The sequence below is a fragment of the Haliotis rubra genome, unplaced genomic scaffold, assembly GCF_003918875.1.
Source record: "Haliotis rubra isolate DU_JTF1 unplaced genomic scaffold, ASM391887v1 Scf110, whole genome shotgun sequence".
NCBI classification, from domain to species: Eukaryota; Metazoa; Mollusca; class Gastropoda; order Lepetellida; family Haliotidae; genus Haliotis; species Haliotis rubra.
The window spans coordinates 2,059,035-2,081,003 of record NW_025765004.1 but is presented as its reverse complement, the minus strand read 5'-3'; the positions used below and the strand labels follow the sequence as shown (position 1 = coordinate 2,081,003).

Here is a 21,969-nt window from a genome sequence, read left to right as displayed (position 1 = left end):
TGTAAATGTTTGTTCCATGAGCATAGTTCACCCACTGCAGACGTGGGCAGTGTAAATGTTTGTTCTATGAGAGTAGTAGTGTAAATGTTTGTCCCATGAGAGTAGTAGTGTAAATGTTTGTTCTATGAGAGTAGTAGTGTAAATGTTTGTTCCATGAGAGCAGTAGTGTAAATGTTTGTCCCATGAGAGTAGTAGTGTAAATGTTTGTCCCATGAGAGTAGTAGTGTAAATGTTTGTTCTATGAGAGTAGTAGTGTAAATGTTTGTTCTATGAGAGTAGTAGTGTAAATGTTTGTCCCATGAGAGTAGTAGTGTAAATGTTTGTTCTATGAGAGTAGTAGTGTAAATGTTTGTTCCATGAGAGTAGTAGTGTAAATGTTTGTCCCATGAGAGTAGTAGTGTAAATGTTTGTTCTATGAGAGTAGTAGTGTAAATGTTTGTTCCATGAGAGCAGTAGTGTAAATGTTTGTTCCATGAGCATAGTTCACCCACTGCAGACGTGGGCAGTGTAAATGTTTGTTCCATGAGAGCAGTAGTGTAAATGTTTGTTCCATGAGCATAGTTCACCCACTGCAGACGTGGGCAGTGTAAATGTTTGTTCTATGAGAGTAGTAGTGTAAATGTTTGTCCCATGAGAGTAGTACCCTCACAGAAGCTGTTGGAAGTGTAAATAATGTATCCCATGAGAGAAGTAGTGTAAATATGTGTCCCATGAGAGCAGTGGTGTAAATGTGTGTCCCATGAGTGTAGTACACTCACAGAAGCTGTGGGCAGTGGAAATGTGTATCCCATGAGAGAAGTAGTGTAAATATGTGTCCCATGAGAGCAGTAGTGTAAATGTGTGTCCCATGAGTGTAGTACACTCACAGAAGCTGTGGGCAGTGGAAATGTGTATCCCATGAGAGAAGTAGTGTATATATGTGTCCCATGAGAGAAGTAGTGTAAATATGTGTCCCATGAGAGCAGTAGTGTAAATGTGTGGGCAGTGGAAATGTGTATCCCATGAGAGAAGTAGTGTAAATATGTGGGCAGTGGAAATGTGTATCCCATGAGAGAAGTAGTGTAAATATGTGTCCCATGAGAGCAGTAGTGTAAATGTGTGTCCCATGAGTGTAGTACACTCACAGAAGCTGTGGGCAGTGGAAATGTGTATCCCATGAGAGAAGTAGTGTAAATATGTGTCCCATGAGAGCAGTAGTGGAAATGTGTGTCCCATGAGTGTAGTACACTCACAGAAGCTGTGGGCAGTGGAAATGTGTATCCCATGAGAGAAGTAGTGTAAATATGTGGGCAGTGGAAATGTGTATCCCATGAGAGAAGTAGTGTAAATATGTGTCCCATGAGAGCAGTAGTGTAAATGTGTGTCCCATGAGTGTAGTACACTCACAGAAGCTGTGGGCAGTGGAAATGTGTATCCCATGAGAGAAGTAGTGTATATATGTGTCCCATGAGAGAAGTAGTGTAAATATGTGTCCCATGAGAGCAGTAGTGTAAATGTGTGTCCCATGAGTGTAGTACACTCACAGAAGCTGTGGGCAGTGGAAATGTGTATCCCATGAGAGAAGTAGTGTAAATATGTGTCCCATGAGAGCAGTAGTGGAAATGTGTGTCCCATGAGTGTAGTACACTCACAGAAGCTGTGGGCAGTGGAAATGTGTATCCCATGAGAGAAGTAGTGTAAATATGTGTCCCATGAGAGAAGTAGTGTAAATGTGTGTCCCATGAGTGTAGTACACTCACAGAAGCTGTGGGCAGTGGAAATGTGTATCCCATGAGAGAAGTAGTGTAAATATGTGGGCAGTGGAAATGTGTATCCCATGAGAGAAGTAGTGTAAATATGTGTCCCATGAGAGCAGTAGTGGAAATGTGTGTCCCATGAGTGTAGTACACTCACAGAAGCTGTGGGCAGTGGAAATGTGTATCCCATGAGAGAAGTAGTGTAAATATGTGTCCCATGAGAGCAGTAGTGGAAATGTGTGCCCCATGAGTGTAGTACACTCACAGAAGCTATGGGCAGTGGAAATGTGTATCCCATGAGAGAAGTAGTGTAAATATGTGTCCCATGAGAGCAGTAGTGTAAATGTGTGTCCCATGAGTGTAGTACACTCACAGAAGCTGTGGGCAGTGGAAATGTGTATCCCATGAGACTAGTATTTGCACTAAAAGTATTCTGCTATGTCATACAGCATGTACTGAAGAAGCAAAACACACACAGAAACATTCTTTCAAATTAAGGACAAATTATACATTTCATGGATTTTCACAAAACACTTGTTTTTTTCAAAGTAGTTCCACCAGTAGTTCAGGATGTCAAACGCCCAACTTAAGACATGTTTGGTGGAAGTAAAGACATGTCACATATGCAGTACAGCTTTAAAACAAAGTCCTAACCCTGTATCTACCTATGAATTTTCCTTGCACGTCCAGGTCAATAAATGCTACACAGAGATGAGTTTTTGACTGTTTGGCCACCAGAGTATTACATTTTAATATAACCGGTACTCACCAGGTATATTCAAAGTTAGCTGAAAGTAGAGAAGTAAGGAAAGTATGATATCTGACTTGAAATCATGATAATGTGGTCTGTTCAATGTGAAATGGTAATATGATCTGAAAGAAATATCCTTCTCTCTTATTATATGGTTACAATTGTAAAGTTTCACTGTATTCGGGAAAGCAAACTGACAGATTTATGACATTCACTGTCAAAAGGTGTTATAAAACTTGCCAAGGTTCAATTCAGATGAAAGTGCTTAAACAATGCTAAGAAAACTCATAAGCACTGTCATCTACACAAATCTTCAGCTTGATCATTCAGATATTCTGAAAAGTTTTCTTGTATCGCTCTGGACTTGGTCGTCCTCTTTCAAGATTCTTTATATTTTTGTTTTTCACATACTGGAACATGCAAATCCAACTGCCTTGCTACTTATATCCATCAGATTCCCAGACATTATTTCAATGTAGAAGATGTTTTAAAGATTTTAGGTGGGTTTTTTGTCATTGTTGTAAGAAATGTTATTATCAACTAATCTTGAATGGTATTGCATTGATGGCTCAGTTCTTCAAGCTGTTTTCAAGGAGGAGATGAATGTAAACAGACAGAAATTACAGGTGCCTTATCACTGACCTTGTGATGTAATAGACTAATGTACACTTTGCCGTTAAGCTTGCTATATTTAGATATCCTTTATAAGAAATGAGGATACAACTTTCAAAGGACTGACTGACTGAGTTTGGTTTTACGCCGCTTTTAGCAATATTCCAGCAACATCACGGCGGGGGACACCAGAAATGGGCTTCACACATTGTACCCATGTGGGGATTCGAACCCGGGTTTTCGGCGTGACGAGCCAACGCTTTAACCACTAGGCTACCCCACCGCCCCACTTTCAAAGGAAGAATTTAGGAATAATATCATTTGATAAAGAGTTTACCATGCTTGTGTGCTTGGGGATGGAAAATATCCTATATCATAGATCAACACCATTTATTTACCTCCATAAAGCTCACTAAGTAATATGTGTATTTCTACTACAGGATATATCTAAAAACAAATAAAGATTGCAGTATTGTTGTGCAAATCAATTTTCTTACAAAACATATAGTCAATTTCCAAAAGAAAATATTTAAAAGTGATTGAAAGTGCTGAAATCACATGCTCTATAATTGACTTCCAAAACAAACCTATTTTATCTTTTAATTTACCAATATGTAGACTTATTTGCTGAGCTTATTTATCTTAGAATACACAATACCATTTAGAAGGCGGTCAAATGTAACAGGTTATATTTATGATTTCACTTTATCACTAAGTAACAAATTCCAGTACTGTTTGGGGTGTCACATAGTCCCATACTCTCAGGGTCAGGCCCCTAATCTCCAGCAAAGCCAGCGATCAAACCCACTCAGCGAGTTAGATCACAGACTTTGTGTGCTGGCAATGAGTTCCTGACTCTGAGAGTATGGGTTCGAGTCCCAAATGGGACTCAACCCCCAAAAGTACTAGAATCTATACTTTATTGAGAAAGTGAAATTCCAAATATATCATGTGATATTTAGCTGCTACATATACATATACTGTTTCTGCCTTTTTATATCAATCACTCTTACCTCCTACAAAGAAAATAATATTGCATAGATTGTCGTGTAAATTGTTATGACCAACATCGTGTTCGAGTACCGTAAACCTCCTACTGCCCTCAGTCCTATGTTGCACAATGAATGTCTGTCTGGGATAATCCTTTGAGTGTACAACTGAAGGAGTCTTTAGTGTTGTTGCTAATAAGACATAAGTTGTGGACAAGATAATCAAACAGATGAGCAAACAGAAAAGGGCCAAAATTTGACTGAAAAGTCTGAGGCAGAAAAAGGAAGACAGTTTGATCATTGAAACTGCACAGCACGTCAAACACAGGGTACTTGTTTTAACCATATTTTGGGGGGACAATTTTATTTATTATGATCTGTCACAAACCAATTTAGAAAGTATTTTTGGTCAAGCATTTATGATTAAACATCTAAAGTATTTAATTTTAAGTCTGTAAAGTTGCTTTGTTGCTCTTAAACACCTGTGAATGCATAGCTGAAACATGTTAAATATATATTTGATCAAGGATTACTTTTGTAAATTGAACTTTCAATGAAAATGTGAAGAAATATGCCCTGTGTAAGTATGTCAACATTTATACACAGACTCCACACTGAGGGAGAGGTCTCCAATATAACTCTGTGTTCAACTGTTCCAATGGGTCGAATGTTGACACTTCACCAGTTCCATTTACACTGTTTCAAACTGACGACTGGTAAAGTCCAGGTTAGCCACAGAAATTATGTTGAAGGTAGGCTTGCTTATCTTAGCACCGACTGGCTGGTTCAGTATTCCTACAACTACCAGTCAATCAACTTGTCTCATAGGTTGTAAGAAGAGCAGCATCTACAGGCTCCATGCAGGAAGGACATGTAAATGACCGCATTAACCAGTCATCAATACACTCTTTGTGATATGTGTGCATACATGGCAAAAATCGCAACATGTCTCCCAGTAGAAAATCTCCCATGCATATCACACATCTGAAAAAGAGGTAAAGTAAAATGAAGTATGTAACTCACCATTAAAATATTTGCACCATACATCATATTTTCCCATCATATCCAGGCTGCCACCACAAATACCAAATCAATTCAGTGTCTAATGCAAGCAAGAGACATTTGGCATTGTAATTCATCTGGATTGATCAATTTGAATGTTAGTTAAAACAAGCATATAAATTTATCATTTTCTACTAGGTTACCTACATCAAATACTGCTTACCTACATCAAATGCTGTTCTGTACAGGAAAAAATGTTTCAGCATTACAATATCAAAATAATAATCTTAGATGTTTTTAAATGGTAATATGTTAAATGAGCAAATAATTTGCTGATAGAAACTGAAAAATAATACAAATTTAGGAACAAATTGTACATTATCCAATCTCACACAATGCATTTTACCATCCTTCCTTGATCTTGTTATGGAAACGGTTCAAGAACAAATTTTCCAGCTTCAAAATACATCTTATCTAAACACATCCCACTCGTCATCACCGACCCCTCACCACTGATGTCCTGTGTGACCTGATCACATAACATTCACTGGACCCTCAATTCCTCTCTTGTGCATACAGGCTGTTGTAAACGTGATGCATGAGTGGTTAGATACAGGATATGTGTAAAAACATAAAATTTCCAAACTTACGCTAAATATGTCCCTTGTGTAATTAATGTTCATTAATTTCACAAGGGACATATTTCCTGTAATCACTCATACCTCATGGGTTATTCTCTAAATCTCTGCAGGAATTGGCATCTGCTATCTCAGCCAGGATTCCTGGAATGTGTTAAGCCATTTAGATCTGCACCAATTCTTCAATCTAAGAAGATCCTGACGTATCAAACCACTGACTGTATCTTGATGTAGTAGAGATGTCCCTAGAAGATCTGACCAATGCTCTGATGCTCTTGGCCTTGCAGCCGTGCTTATGAAGAAAGGACAAGGGGAAGCACTGGATCGGTCATGTAATTGACCTCGTTGAGTAAGAGCTTGTGCTCATGTAAGAATGTCAAGGAGTACCTGCCATAGGCCTAGATATAAGGGTCGAGTAATAACGATACCTGTGTCGAGGTCTTGGCTTACCAAACTGGAGGAACTAACATTTTCCCCAAACATAGCACTGATGAAATGGAGACGTTCAGTGGGACAGTCTCCAACATTGACAATTTAATAAACCAGTCCATATTTGCTAAGTCAAGATGCTTCACAAGCATTGTCATACAAATGTGTATTAAATAAAACTGCTCCAGTAAGTATGAACATCATTATTGAACAATTTCAAAATCATACTTTTTAAAATACAGCTTACAGATATTAAAAAAAGAAAAGTGGTAAGGTGAAGGATGTGACAAATTCATGTGGGAAAATCTCCATGTAACATGTTGTAAGTAATGTAACATAACAAATATTGACTTCATGCTATTACTGTCAATTCATTTCACAAAACCCAATGATAGTATCTGAGAAGATATTACTCAAAGCGTACGGTAACATCGAAAAAGTTTGAAGAAATAACTTACTTTCTATCTTCCCCAACTTAGCTGCCACACACAGGGCCTGTCTTTCACATGTGCCTTGTCTATTGTTCACAATCATTATAGCAAAAGGCAGCCAATGTATTACATCAAAATTGTAAAATGTACATCATAAATGTTATGTTGTATAGTACAGAGAGATCGTCATGGTGAAGGCATGTACATAAAATTCAACCCTGCCATGACCTATTTTATGTGTGCTGCTGATATGACAGAACTAGTAATTTCAAGCCCTGTGATCATTATCCATTCACTTGTATGTTTTCACTGACCATATTATTATTTTACGCGATCATTATGTACCAGGGTTTTACGTGACGAGCAAATGTGCATCTAGTACACACAAATGTAGAGAATGGACCCAGAAAAACAATTCACTGCATCCAGGGGAACGCACAATATTATTTCACTGTACCCACAACTATGACTTTGCTAAGTGTGTGGTTGTTTCTTTCAGAGGAGTTACTTGCATCATTTCATCCATCAGTCTACATGATAATGATTCATTCCAGGCTCTAAAGAAATTATCAAAACATACAGTTCTCTACACCGTTACTTCACAGGACCCTTGGCTGCAAGGATGCTTAAAGGTCACATGCAACCAAAAAATCAAACATAATTAAAACACAATTATCACTTATTCATGACATATAATATACATCGCTAGTTATGAAAAAACATAAAAACAAATTTATAAGCGTACAATCGCAAATCAAAAGTGCAATATTTTGTACTTGGGTTCACTTCCCAAGAAACGAAGCAGCCGGGATACCGAACCCAGTCAGAGCGGGTGGGTGTGCACTCAAGTGTAACGGCTGGTTCATTTGCAGATGCCCTCACGGCTCATTGTGTGTGTGTGTGTATATAGAGATGTTGGGTTTTGTAAATACATGCTCATTTTTTGTGTATAACATTTTGCAATCAACAGACATCATAACATGTCATGTGTACAAGTATCACACCTGCCTGTCTGTGTAATTACATAATGTGACAGAGACCGAACTCGGGCCATAAATCTATGTGTTTTGTTTATGGTGTATAGCCTGATAGGTGTTAAGTTCAAATTGCATGTGGTCAGTGATTGAAATTGTGTATTGAATATTGTCATTAGCAGACGGGCAGGCAGACACATAGGTGCCAATAAAACAGACATTGAGTTTTGTCTGTGACAGCGATATATCTATGTCACAGTTAGAAATTCTGTCAACGCTAAATAATGACATTGCTTTTAAGTATCGAACTGAGGAAGTGACTCGGTAAGAAGAACGTGTGGTGAAATAGACAAATGAAATTATATGAACAGTTAAATCGGTAATCTACTGTAATAACATATAAAAAGCTCACGTCTGTGAAATATCAACAAAACACACCAAAGCCTTCACCGAATATTCACCGGACAACACGCTTCCAAGCTCCGCGAACCTATTTCACTGCGCATGTGCTATGACTGAGCGCAGCCCAGCTGTTGAAACCACTTCAATTCCCCCAAGCTCTGGGGGAAAGTTAGTGAATCGTTTGAACTATGATTTCGTGCAGTTTTTTTCATCGCGTTATTTTTCAACTTTTTAAGTTGAATTTGCATTTTTGATGATTTGTTTCTGTAAGCCCATACCGAAAGGTACAAGTTGTGTTTTACGTTGCATGTGACCTTTAAAACTAATAATTAGGGGTACCCGTGAACCCCACGTTTACGAGTCGAGGTAAAACCCTGTGTACTATACAACCAAACATTTGCATCATTAAAATGTACCATACTCTGCAAATTTGGAAAAATATATTACTGTTATCCCCCTCACATATCAACAACAATTTGTAGTTCGGGGGAGTGATTCTTTTTAATACCATGAGCTAATTTACTTTTATATTATTTTGGCAGTTTCATCTGCAGAAAACATTTACATGGGTCAGTAGTGTCTGCATTCAATTTTTGATTCTACGAGATTTGTTCAGTTTCAGTGTAAGCATTAGCTCTCACGCTCAGTAAATCTTTGTTCCTTGTTTGATGTCTGGATTACTTTATTATAAATTACTGCAGTTGACTTGAGAAATATAAAGTAGGTCTTTTTCTCTTTAAACTGTCATTTTGACAACTAGCAGTTGTATGCTTGGGTTTTTCACAACAGTCAACATGAGTAACCACTTACTTTTGAAACACAAGACCCATGTAGTATCATGTGTGACATTCCATTATCATACAGAAAGATGCAAGTACATTCCAATATATTTCATGCGATCTTATTAAATATCTGTAAGATACAGTCAGTGGAAATCAACAATCACTAACACACCACATTTGTACTTTCATCTGCCATAGTATCGGAACAAACATGTTTGTTGTGCACTAGACAAGTGAGGACAGACATGAGACAAGTGTTTGCCACTAATATGGCAATGTCCACTGCCGCTAAAGAAGAATGAAATATTTATAACATATTTACTACTTTTTATTTTTTGGTCACATACAAGAAATGACTGGTGTCTGCATAGTCACCCAATTTAGGCTGTCAACATAATTGAAGACATTGGGTGCAATGTTTTAAGAGAGATCTCGTTTACATAAGTTTGAAAAGTGGTCAAAATGTCATGGTGACCTTGAAGATAAGGTCAAGGTCACCAAAATCAACAGGTGTCTGCATAATCCCCCAATGTAGGCTGTCACCAAATTTGAAGACATTGGGTACAACAGTTCATCAGATATTGCCTTAACAAGAGTTTGAAAAGTGGTGACAGTCTTAGTGACCTTGAAAATAAGGTCAAGGTCACCAAAATCGACTGGTGTCTGCGTAATCCCCCAATGTAGGGTGTCACCAAATTTGAAGAAGTGTAAAGAAGTATGTTATGAAGGCTCACTGTAAAATGTATGAATGCAGACAGCCTACAAAACATACATTTTGAAAATATATTTATCTTTTTCAAATCCAGATTTGAATTTCCCCCGGTATCAGTCAGGTGGCCAAAGGAGGTGCGTTTCCATAGAAACAAGCCTGTGAGTTGGCTAAAAGTTTCATTCAGGGTTTTATATTTCAGGGAGGCTGTGAAAATGCCCCCCTCCCCTGACCCCATGCTGTGCAACTTTAGGGCTGTACACTTGTTCGATGCTGACATCACCATGTTGAAGATTTTATTTTCAGAAAATAAGTAAAATTTGAAATTTCATATATGCCAATCAAATTAATCTCTTTTGTCATCAACATATGTTGTGAAAGGTTGCCAGGACATTTACTCTAAGGCAGTATCTATTTTAGTAGTAAATTCCAAGGTTGACCTTTGACATCGCCAGACTCTTTGCCAGGCACCCATAGCCCTTACAGTCCTGTTACTCATGGGCAGATAACATCTACACTGCTGAGGAGTAGCCAATGGGAGACTACTTGGAAACCCATGGGTGTTTTGGAGATTTGCACCCCGGCCTTTAACAAGAATCGGGACGTAAGTACAGACGCTGCTGAGTACATAATCCCCGTTAATAAAGAACAGAACATGAACACACTCAGGATGGAGTTGAAAAGAAATATTGGTATCAATATAACAACCTAAAAGGGTAATATATCAAAATATACTGAGTGACAATAAATAAATAATTATGAGTGAAGAACACTTTTTACCCATCTACCCTGCAAAGGAATCAATTCAATGTGAAGCATTAACCCGCCTGGTCCATTAAATGTTCAAAATTGAATACCCTGCTATCCTATTTGTCCATCCTAAATAACCACAGTAACTTGATAAACCTTTTCTGTGGCATTGAATGATCTATTTAGCATTTATGCAGCATCAACTGAAACAAACTTACTGATACATTGATATCACGTTTTATGACAACCCCGTAACATACTTACTCCTTTGCTTTCTTATTGCTTCCATCATATATCCCAGTTGGAAGGTGGTTTATTAAACCAAGCCTCTGAGCTATTTTTATTTGTTCCTCTTCTGTTAACTGATTGGCTGGACGACTTATGTTGGGAGACGGATGATAGATTGGAACACTCTCCTGCAAAGTGAAAAAATATCCCACAATTGTTACCATTGTTAATTATTCTCAGATTCTCTATTACATCACTGCCATAAATTCTACACTTTAAAAATCTTCCAAATTATGCCTTCTTTTGTGTCAACTATCCATAAACTGGTGTCTTGCTGGAGAGTCCTCAGCAAGGCACATGGATAGTGTAGGAAATGTTACTTCTTCCCAACATCAGCTATCAAGATCCACATGGGGATGGGTGTGATCACTTCAGATATAACTAACATGTAAATTTGTTAACACTGATAGCTATAGCTTCAAAATTTCTGTGAAAACAAACCTTCCATTACATCAGTGTCAAAATTTACAAGAGGGACTGGTAAATAGGTACATCTGGATTGTAAGAGTTGTTTTTTGGTATGTCTTGGATTAAAAATCCCTATAAAGAGGCATTTGATCAATCATAGGTAGCAACGGGACTGAATTAGCTCAAAAGGACTAAATTCAGATGAATTCCTGTCACTTGACAACAGCTGTTAACCTATGACATCACCTAAGAAAATTTGGCACAAAAGATAAACATGCCTTGCACTAATATAGTCGTGGTTAGTTCTTGACCCTGTTTTCAGCTACAATAGAAAGAAACAAACAGTTTTCACGAAGGTGACATAATGCCCCTTCCGCAAATTATCAAATCAAACTTAAAAAGTAATGAAAGTGAAGGTCGTAGTTTAAGATGAAGTTAAATGTCAACAAAAACTTGATCAGTCAACCTCTCTTGATATCTTGCTCTGTTGTTGTTCAAACACACAAATATTTTCAAGACTCACTTTGACCCTGACATGAATGTCATGGTGTATGACACATTAAAAAAATAGTAATAAAGAAATTGCTTATCAAAAAACATTCAAAAAGTCTATGAAGAAAATCCAGTGAACCTTTCTTGAGATATCTTGCTGACAATCTTAACATGCTGAAATCTTCAAAGTGTTGGTGTGACCTTGAAAATTAAGTGAAGGTCACCAAAATCGACTGGGCCCTGCGCCTTCCCTACATGAAGCTTGGTGTCAAATATGAAGAAAATCCAGTGAATGGTTCTTGAGGTATCTCGCTGACAAGCATAACATGCAGATTAATATGCTTAAATCTTCAGTGTTGCCGATCTTAAAAATTATGTGAAGGTCACCAAAATCGACTGGGCCCTGGCCTTCCCTAGACAAAGCTTGGTGTCAAATATGAAGAAAATCCAGTGAGCGGTTCTTAAGATAGCTTAACATGCAGGTTAACATGCTGAAATCTTCAAAGTGTCGCCATGACCTTGAAAATTATGTGAAGGTCACCAAAATAGACTGGGCCCTGCACCTTCCCAAGATAAAGCTTGGTGTTGAATATGTAGAAATCTAGTGAACAGTTCTTGAGGTATCTCGCTGACAAGGGTAAAACGTTAAGGTCCCCTTGTGACCTTGAAATGAAGGTCAAGGTCACCAAACCTGACTGGGACCTTTCTTATACTGTGATGAACCTAGATACCAAATATGAAAAGTCAACAGATATTCCAATTCATACGTACAGACGGATGTACGTACGGACAGAGCCTAATACTATATCCCCCGCTTCGTGCTAAACGCAAGGCACTCTGTCGGGGATGGTCGAGCTGAGCGGACTGTGAATCGGCAATGACAGTTTCCACCCCTGGAAAGTGATTTACCTTGACTGTGATGTTTAGTGAGTTCACCAAGTGGAAGAACTGTTGGGTCGAATGAAGGAGTTGTGGGGAACCTGTGGATCCCATCTGATTGATATACAATCCGAACGGATCAAAAGGCTGGGTGACTGAAAAAAAAAGTTGCCAATGAGTGATCGCCAAAATGACTGCCCTGAACTCCAAAACGTTGATGTGGCACGTTTGGTCTGCGGGAGACCATAGCACTGCCACTAGATGATCGAGTAGGTTAGCTCCCCACGTGTGTAGAGAGGCGTCTACCCACAGGTGATGTTCGGGAGCAAACGGCCTTAAAGAGACTCCGCCGCAAACATTCAACACGTCCAAACACCACTGGCGATGGGAATGGAGCACTGGAGGAAGAGAGATCAATGCGTGAGGGTCACTGATCCTGATGTGCGGACACATAAAATATTGGAGAGGTCGTAGTTGAAGCTGTCCCCTGAAAGTCAAAGCTTGAGCGGACGTCTACAGACCCAGAAGTTCTTGCCTCTGACAAAGAGTCCTGGGTTGTGAGGCCTAGCAACTATTGCCACTGAAGAAGGGATCTCTCCTGAAATAGGAAACGTTCAATTAGCCGAGTTACCATGACAGTACTAAAGAAGTGCCGAATGTAGTAGGTTCGAGGCATGGAGACTGTCAGTCAATCTACAGGAACGTTCACATTGTACACAGAGTGATGAAGGTCGTACAATCAGTGATCGCAGGAACATATGGTTTGCCAAATGAAGTGTTGGTCTGCCAGATGGAGTGAGAAAGAGTAAATGCGAAGCATGGGTATCGTCAATCTACCGGAACATTCGTAAAGTTGATGCAATGGCAGAGGTAAAAAAACAGGTGACCCGAGGAACATTTGTAAGGGAGACGAAGGTAGTAAAATCGATGCCTGCAAGACCGTCCGGACATATCTGCAGTGACCTCTGAACTGAGGGCTTAAGCAGCTAATGTAGGAAACTGAGTAATCCTAGCCAAAGTGAAAGTGTTACCCTCGGTAAACTGTTTTTCTCGGCTGGCTGACGAATCTCGACATAATCACTCATACCGGAAATGGCAACGTTCATTATTACAGGCAATTAAAGGATGGGATAGTTATCCGCTTCGTGGGATCAAGACAGGTCTGCCAGGGCACTTCATAGTCACTCTAATCATCAAAAGTCTCCGGTAAACAAACAGTAATCTGCTATTGCAAATCCTACCCACAATGCAATAGTGACAAAATCCGAACAACGCGGTCTTTGGTTAACCAGGCGAGTCCCAATCCATTAAGTCCGAGCTAAGGGACGCTAGCTACTTGACAAAACATCACTGCTGGTATAACACGCAGAAACTTGACACATCTGTCCAGAAACTTGCTGATGATGTAAAAGGAAGGTGATGAGGATGACGAAACATGCCACGAGTACACCCAGCGATACACACTCTGGATACGAGCTGTGCACTAGTAGATACAGTCTTGCCCCGTTTATCCGAACCTCAGATATCTGGAAAACTTGCCTTACGAACAAAAATTCATTAAAACGAATTCACAACATTGTAAAACTACTCACTTAACCGGAAATTCGGTTTCCGTAACCGGACGGTCATTTTCACATACCAAATGCTAAATCATATACATTTTTTCTCTCGTATATCCGGATGGCTGAGCACCTGTCAGTATGTTTACACGCACATTTTACCGAGTGGCCTTGCGTGCCCTAACATGAAACAAGGGTTACAAGCCGGCATTCTTTGAAGGGTGAGAGGATTAACTGCCCTTAATTAGCAAGGTGACACTGAGTTAATCTTGAGGCGTGTCAATTGGTGGGTCACTATAATTACGCTGATGAGTTCTTGTCTGATCAGAAACGTTGTCTGTCAACATGGCAAGCCAACCAACAAAGCGTAAACGCCATGCCATTACAGAGAGAGAAAAAAAGAAATTTGCAAGTACAAAGAGCAGTATCCCTCAGCAAGTCTGGAAACCCTGAGCAAACATTTTGGCACAGAATTCGGTCACACCATTGGCAAGTCGAGAATCAGTGACATTTTAAAAGACAAATCAAGATGGCTAGAAATTCCCGAAAGCTCATTGGAGTTATCACGCGCTCGTAATGTGAAACATCAAAATATGGAAGATGCAGTTTATCTTTGGATTTGTGACGTGACCAGCCAAAATTTGCCTGTTAATGACGAAATGTTAATTGAAAAAGCACGTACTTTTGGCGATAGCCTGGGTATCACTGACTTTGCGTATTCTCGTGGCTGGTTAACACGGTTTAAGTCTAGACACAATGGATCGAGCAGAAAATATGAAGGTGAAGCGGCAAGTGCTGACAAAGAAGTTGTGATCAAGGGTCGAGAAGATCTAAAGAAGGTTCTAGAAGACTATGAGGGGCAAGACATCTTCAATGTAGACGAGACTGGATTGTTCTTCAAACTTGGTCCGAATCAGACACTTGCATCTCAGCCTGTCAGCGGTACAAAACGCTCTAAAGAGCGAATCAGTGTTGTATTGTGTGCAAATGCAGATGGTTCAGTGAAAATTAAACCTTTTGTTATTGGCAAGGCTAGACGTCCCCCGTTGTTTTGGCAGTGATTTTAATCGGGAGGTTTATGTTGGGTACAGGAACAATGCAAAAGCGTGGATGACATCAGAACTGTTTCGTGATTGGTTGCTAACATTTGACAGACAGATGAGATTGAGAAGTAGGCGTGTGATATTTCTCATGGACAATGCATCTAGCCAAACCCCCAATGTAAAGTTGACACATGTCAGATTGCACTACCTGCCGCCCAACACGACGGCACACATTCAGCCGATGGATGCAGGAATCATCCGTGCTTTCAAAGCACATCACCGCAAAGCTTGTTGTGAGACACTTCATCGAGTGTGTTGATACAAACGAAAATCCAGCTGTCACCTTACGCACTGCAATACGGATGATCAAGCAAGCCTGGACCTCTGTGAGCGAAAAGACAATCGCTAACTGTTTTCGCCATGTCGATATCATCCAATCAAATGAAGACCCAGAAGAAGACATGGCCTTGGCGGAACTTCGCGATGCACTACGGTCCTATGGGCAAGTTGCACCTGTATCTGTTACTGCCGACGACCTTGTGAATGTCGACAGTGACGAACTGACTGGCGAATCCCTGAGTGACACTGACATCCTGCAAGCAGTGTGTCCTGACAACGAGACTGATGATGATGACGATGAAGTTGAGCAGCCGCCACCTCCCCCACCCGTGTCTCACAACGAAGCTCGTGTCTGCGTTGACCAGTTGATCAGGTACTACGAATGTGCAGGCGACACTGACAACCTCGAACTCGTACTGAAAGTGAAGTCTTCTCGCTTTTCTGCAAAGCCTGTACAAAAAACTTTGACACATTTCTTCATGCGAACATAACTGCATGTACAGGTATGTTCTCACGTGTATACATATTGACTTGACTACTGTATTTGACAAGATCTGATTTTATGTATGTATTTGTTATTTGTTGATCAATCAATCAGTAAAGAATACGTCTGAGGCTTATTATGTTCGTTTGTTTGTCTTTTTCCATATGTTCCTCGGTTCAGATATCCGAAAATTCGTTTATCCGAACAATTTCAAGAAAAACACAAGTGTTCAGGATAAACGGCGCACGACTGTATCATGGAATTGAATGAAAGCAGCGCATTGGGACAAAGCCCAGCGCTGGGCTCAAAGCGTCGCATTAGACGAGCCAATCAAAACCCAAGGTGCTCTCTGAAGCACTGAACTGAAAGAAAGCGGTGCATTGGTGTGTAGAGACGAGCCAATCAAAAGCCAAGGCACGCTCTGAAGCGCCTAACTGAATGAAAGCGCCGCATTGGAGTGAACGCTCTGTTCGTACATAGACACCGCAGAAGCAGGAAGCGTAACAACGTGCGGTATATCACTGCATTATGCAGGGAGTATATAACCAGTACGATAAAAAGCATTTGCCATGTACACATGCCAATACTGATTCTGACCAATAGGAAATTTAAGTCACATGACAATATCAAGTCAGAATGAAGTGTTGACTTGTATGATCAGAACACGCCATGCCTTAAACTGGAACATATGTGTATCACTAAGTTACCAACTTCAATATTGATCAAACAATAATCGCATTGTGTAATGTCGTGCCAGTTATGCTATGGTTTTGCTTGAAAGGTATGAATTTCGAGTACTCAGGACTGAGTTGAATCTGACCCCTCAAATACTTGAGTCCTGACAACTTATGTGAATTAAAATTTGGAACTGCTCAGCAAAACTGCAGGAACTTTCTGTACAAACAGAAAAGTAATAACATAAAATAGCATAAAATACAGTTAATTGAAGTAACCCTAAATAAACATGTAGCAAAGCACTTGAAATAAAATTTGCTGTCATGTATCGTGCATGGCACATGCACTTTGTGCACAATGAACTTACTCGCTTTTGGCATACCTTTTGACACCTGAAGTTCGCACACCTGATATTGAAAATTGAAGAATGGTTGATTATTCTCTAGCCTCTGAATGTTGTCAAAAACAATGTTAATTTCTACGTAAACTGCGTGTACATCATGCTGTGGATTAAAAAAATCAGTGTTTCCACGCCGTGAGTATGCTGGGGACTGGAATGGTCCGAAAAGATGAGGCCAGACATTTTTTGTGTCCATCGGAACCTGATCTGATCTCTATATGGGGCCGTTTTCAACATAATGGGAACACGAAAGATTTGCCTCGGACCACACATGATGTCACATCAGCCAAACAACCACATTTGTCTGACCCATCTAAGGAATCGATTCCAGACTGCCAGTTCGACTGCTCGGACCATTCACGGCTTGCGTCCAACCAGTTCCAGGACTCTACAGAGGGACTGAGGGAGGACAACATCCAGCCCCGACGGCACAATTTTATTTGCTCCAACGTCACTGACAGGCACGTCTTGCCTGGTGCTGATGGCATCTATGGTATAGGAAACAAGATTGGGATGGTGTTTTGTTTACTGATGAGACGAAATTTCTGATGGCTGGGCAAGGGTGTACAGACAATGAGACAGCGAGGTGAACGTTACGCTGATGCGTGCGTTGTACACTATCAACAGTTTGGTGGCAAAAGTGTTATGGTATGGGGGAGTATCACAACTCATAGTTGGAAACAACTTGTCATTGTCAATTCAATCTGACAGGTTTGCGATACTGGGATGAGATCATTGGGCCTCATGTGCAGCCGTTCATTCAAGGACAGAGACGTAACTTCAAGCTTCAGCAAGAAAATGCCCATCGACAAGTCGCTCATGTTGTGACAGATTTCCTGAGACAGCAGAACATCACACCACATCTCTTCTTGGCATGTCATGATGCCTAGAGTCAAATCATTTCGTTATTATCCTGTCAACAGTTAAAAGTGATTAAGGAAAACACCACAAATCATGAAGGTACAAAATAGGGCAGCTCGTATTGTGAGTCGTGCACCAAAAAGATGCCACATAACACTGGTATTGATGTCCCTACACTGGCTACCAATACCCGGATCCACTTTAAGATCTTGTGTTTTGCCTACCACTGTTTGAATGGTACAGCACCGAGTTATCTATCAGAACTGATCTCACCATACCAGCCTTCACGACGTCTAAGGTCTGAAAACCAATGCCTACTTGCAGTACCAAACTCAAGACTAAAATCCTACGGCAACAGATCGTTTCAAGTAGCAGCACCTCAGTTATGGAACCCACTACCTCAGAACATTAAAGAATCCCTCACCCTTGAGACATTCAAAACCAACCTAAAAACCTTTCTCTTTAGAAAGTTATATCCCCACGAACTATCTCTTCTCGTGAACTTCTCATCTGTGACTATTGTAGCGCCTTGAGCATGCACCTTTGTGGATGGAACCCAGCTCAATATAAATAGACATTATTATTATTATTCTCTTTTTGCATTAAAAATGTAAAAACATCAAATAATGCCCAGTTACTTTATTCCAGTAGTACATGTGGTGAACAACAAACAAATAAAACATGAAGACTTTAAAGAATTCAATAGTCAAACATTCAAATCATGGGTTTTTGGAATCCTACAGAATGCAACTCTGAAAATCTAATTGCATCATCTTAAATAATTGGGCTGCCCATAACCTGTTAAAAGTAAACATAGACACTTACCTCATCAATTGTGCAAGCTATTGCTTACTGAACATTGCATACAATGTTACCACTAACACATAGTAGAAAATCTGTAGATGAAAATTGAAGCCACAAAGCCATGGCCCACCTGTTCATCTTTTGCTCTAAAGGAGGAGGTGAAACGCTCTTACTTGTGAGTTTATGACCATATCAACATTATTTTGGTACAAAATCTATAGAAAGTTGAAAGAAAATAGGTGCTAAAGATTCTGTAGAAAAGGAAAGTATATTTGCCACACTGTGTAGGATGACATAGAGGGCAGGTTGTGATGCCTTAAACAAACTTGAAGAAATGTGAATGCTAAATCAGTCAAGTAATATAAGATGGGAAAACATATAACATTTATTAACAACATGGCAAAAGTAATCTAAAAAGGGATTAGTCTGTTTCAAGAAAAACTTTTAATTGAAATGCTGTAGGTCACTACCCTTTGCATCTTGCATCACACAGTTGTTAGTGTTTGTTTCTAGCCGGGATTTTGTTGGTTTGAAAATGAAAAACGTACACATGTAAATTTCACATCATATACCAATCATCTGTCAAGAGCTATTACTTTACAAACGACTATGGTCATAAGGAAGTGCAAGTGGTGATGCACTCATTCAAAACATTCATTATTATCATATCAACATTGATTGACTCCAATATATCTCCCAATTTTTTCAATCATAAATTAAAAATGAAGTTCCCCTACTTTTTTTACGAGTATAATTTAACCGAATAAAACTAGTAAGTGTCAGTTGACTGCAGTAGCACCAAAATAGAAAGTTTTTGAACAGCATTTAGAAGTGACACCCATAAAAAAGAGAATTTAGGGATGCCAACTTCTTTATCATTCACCTGATCAAGAAAATTAGAAAATTAGAAAATATTCCGAAACGTGTTCCTCAAATAAAGAAGTTGACATTAATAAACAAATTATATACTTAAACAAAGACAAACTGTTCTCCATTTATTAAACATTTTATTTTACACAAGAAAATATAAGCCTTTGTGCTGCATAGAGGGAGGTGCCTTCAAAGATAACTTGCAGGTTTACGAGACGGTTAGGGATTATCTATTTCAGCTGGGCACTCAATACAATTAGGGTTGAATATAACACCCTGAGTATCACCTGCTTGAGTTAGGTCCATCACAGCAATCACATAGGGAGGGAATATATACCATCTAGATAATGTAGATGCTTCACATCAAACAGCAGCTCAACAATCATCATACAACCATTTATTTTTAATTTGGCCAAAGACATTTATTCATATCAGCCTCTCTTTCGGGCAATCTACATCTCACCAGGAAGGCATCGTAACATAAAACAGCTTACAGTACAGTCATGACTAAAAATCATGACAATAACATGGTGTTGTATAATATTATGTGTAACATATTTCAGTTTTCTTGTGAGCGCTTGAAGGCTCATGACTAAATACATTTTCATTTGTGTGGATATATGTACTGGCTAGCGAACAGTTATCGCCAATACATCAGTATCACACGTGCGCAGTTCCGGTCAGTTACACTTCCGGTATTTTTCCCTATGGTATTTGACAACAATAAAGGACAGCAAAATAAAATTCTTCACGGTAAGTAACATAAGAGAAAAATTAAAGATGAATTATGAACCCTATAAAAAAATTAACTTAGTCGGGGGGGATGTCCCACGACCTATATAATACCAAGTTCAAGTTCACAAGTCATTAATTGTTTCATTCCCCATCAATCTACTGTAAAAGAAACACTCAAATAGTCACACAATCAATTATTCTAGGTTACTGTATTATATAAATATATATATTATTTCACGAATGACATGAGAAATTCTAAATGGTGATAACTGTTATTGTTAGTTGTGAGAAAACATCTATTTATACTGCCATGATTCCCTTCCGCCGCATCATATAAAAACATGATCGGTGGCAGTGAACGGCTGGACACATCAGTGAATAGCTAATTAAGGATCATGATTAATTTTGTTTCATTAATCATGTTGATCTAACGAACGGTGGAGTAATTTTGTAAAAAACGCTAAAATATGGCGATAACTGTTTGGTAGCCAGTAAACATGGCAGAGCCATGAGCAGATACTTGATAACTGGATACTATAGGTACATTACAAATTGTCTTATTATGAATAAGCTATCCTGCACATGAACCTATTCATAGGCAATTCTTTTTATTATGAAGTAATTATCAACTCAAACATAAAATAGATTTAAACCATGAACGACATGGTAAAGGGATCAGAAATCAACGTCACCAAATTGCAAAACTTCAGATATGTTGACCCACTCAAATATATTGCAAATTAATTGTATCCTGATTGAGGTAAAACACTTTGATTATCATATTAACACAGGTCATTACCATGCCTGCAGATACCTTCAAGCAGACAGATACAGTATATCTCAATTAGAGAGGTACATTAACGGTTGTAAACATTATACAATAGATTATTTTTAGCTACAAGTTGTATCCTGGTTGTTTCTAGTGATATTCTCAGTATAATATTCACTGCAGTAACCTGAAATGACAAACCAGTTATAATAAATATTGATATGTCGTGTAGTTCATTTCCATATATAAACAGAACCAATAACCGATCATCTGGTAGTTGTCCATAGTGTGAAGCTGACTACACTAGATATACTAATAACCTACTTTCAACACAAAGAAGAACTTGCTACTGAATGGTAGATCTAGTGACATCAGATGAGTACAACTATCAACCGATGACGTCAATTCAAGGACGTTTACAAAAAAATAGCAAATAAGATCGTAAATGCATATATAAGTGAAATTAGTTAAATGTTGCTAGAACAAAGAACTATTAGTAGGGACTAACCTGGTAAGGTGGTGGGGGACCAAGGCCTGGGTCAGAGCCATCTTGACTATCACTTCCTCGCAATAAAGATATGTCGTCCGTATTCGGTGACTTTAGACAGTTACCCATCCTCAACAGGCATGTACCCCAAACACAGCGTAAGCCAGGATGTGTGTTTGCGGGCTGTCTTGTTTTAAAAACACACTTTCACCTCAGTCAGCCATAACAAATAGTAAGTGTGACAGATCAAAACATTCGCCCTATCACGCCTCAACTTCCTCTGTATGTGTGTGACGTCAAGACATATAGTCCAAACGATCAGTATTTTGTTTCTGTTCATTCACATCATTGAACACATGCTGATTAGTATACTTTAATAGATTAGATTGCTCGTCTTTACTCCTGTGCTTAAAGAGTAAGGTAAAACAGAACGGAAAATTGCCTTTTGGCGTAGGAATATCCTAATAGAAACGTAAACAGAGCATGCATTCTCGGTTTCGATTGATGGTTCGGACATATTCGTTAATCTCAGAACCAACAGCATTTGAAATCATCTACGCTATGTCACATGAAACGGGACTGGATATGGTCTAAAAGAAAAACGATGGATATTTATTATCTTTAGAAAAATATCGCTTTTGGGATTGATACTTTTCGTATTATTATCTGGG

The 21,969-nt window shown here is 39.1% G+C and overlaps 2 protein-coding genes across 2 annotated transcripts; both read right to left on the bottom strand.

Moving 5' to 3' along the window:
• Positions 1-790: 790 nt before the first annotated feature.
• LOC124286360 lies at positions 791-3,321 on the bottom strand. Its single transcript, XM_046722730.1, has 6 exons — positions 2,011-3,321; positions 1,839-1,948; positions 1,332-1,792; positions 1,153-1,285; positions 1,039-1,100; positions 791-888 (listed from the first exon to the last, which is right to left on the bottom strand). Exons 1-6 carry the CDS (start codon positions 2,140-2,142, stop codon positions 863-865), a joined length of 924 nt encoding a protein of 307 aa, XP_046578686.1. The 5' UTR covers positions 2,143-3,321; the 3' UTR covers positions 791-862.
• A 68-nt stretch (positions 3,322-3,389) lies between these two features.
• On the bottom strand, positions 3,390-21,572 carry LOC124286372 (RING finger protein 11-like). The gene is made up of 3 exons (XM_046722738.1): positions 21,320-21,572; positions 10,470-10,621; positions 3,390-5,072 (listed from the first exon to the last, which is right to left on the bottom strand). Exons 1-3 carry the CDS (start codon positions 21,425-21,427, stop codon positions 4,901-4,903), a joined length of 432 nt encoding a protein of 143 aa, XP_046578694.1. The 5' UTR covers positions 21,428-21,572; the 3' UTR covers positions 3,390-4,900.
• Positions 21,573-21,969: the final 397 nt, after the last annotated feature.

What these genes read in the sequence shown, in the direction of transcription:
- LOC124286360 (XM_046722730.1), bottom strand. Translation starts at nt 2,142, where the DNA reads ATGGGATACACATTTCCACTGCCCACAGCTTCTGTGAGTGTACTACAC. An exon ending in CTACTGCTCTCATGGGACAC is followed by an intron (nt 1,286 to 1,331) that starts ATATTTACACTA and finishes TCCACTGCCCAC; the next exon opens with ATATTTACACTACTTCTCTC. An exon ending in ACTTCTCTCATGGGATACAC is followed by an intron (nt 889 to 1,038) that starts ATTTCCACTGCC and finishes CATGGGATACAC; the next exon opens with ATTTCCACTGCCCACAGCTT.
- LOC124286372 (XM_046722738.1), bottom strand. Translation starts at nt 21,427, where the DNA reads ATGGGTAACTGTCTAAAGTCACCGAATACGGACGACATATCTTTATTG. An exon ending in GTCCCCCACCACCTTACCAG is followed by an intron (nt 10,622 to 21,319) that starts GTTAGTCCCTAC and finishes TTCACTTTGCAG; the next exon opens with GAGAGTGTTCCAATCTATCA. An exon ending in AGCAATAAGAAAGCAAAGGA is followed by an intron (nt 5,073 to 10,469) that starts GTAAGTATGTTA and finishes CCTCTTTTTCAG; the next exon opens with ATGTGTGATATGCATGGGAG.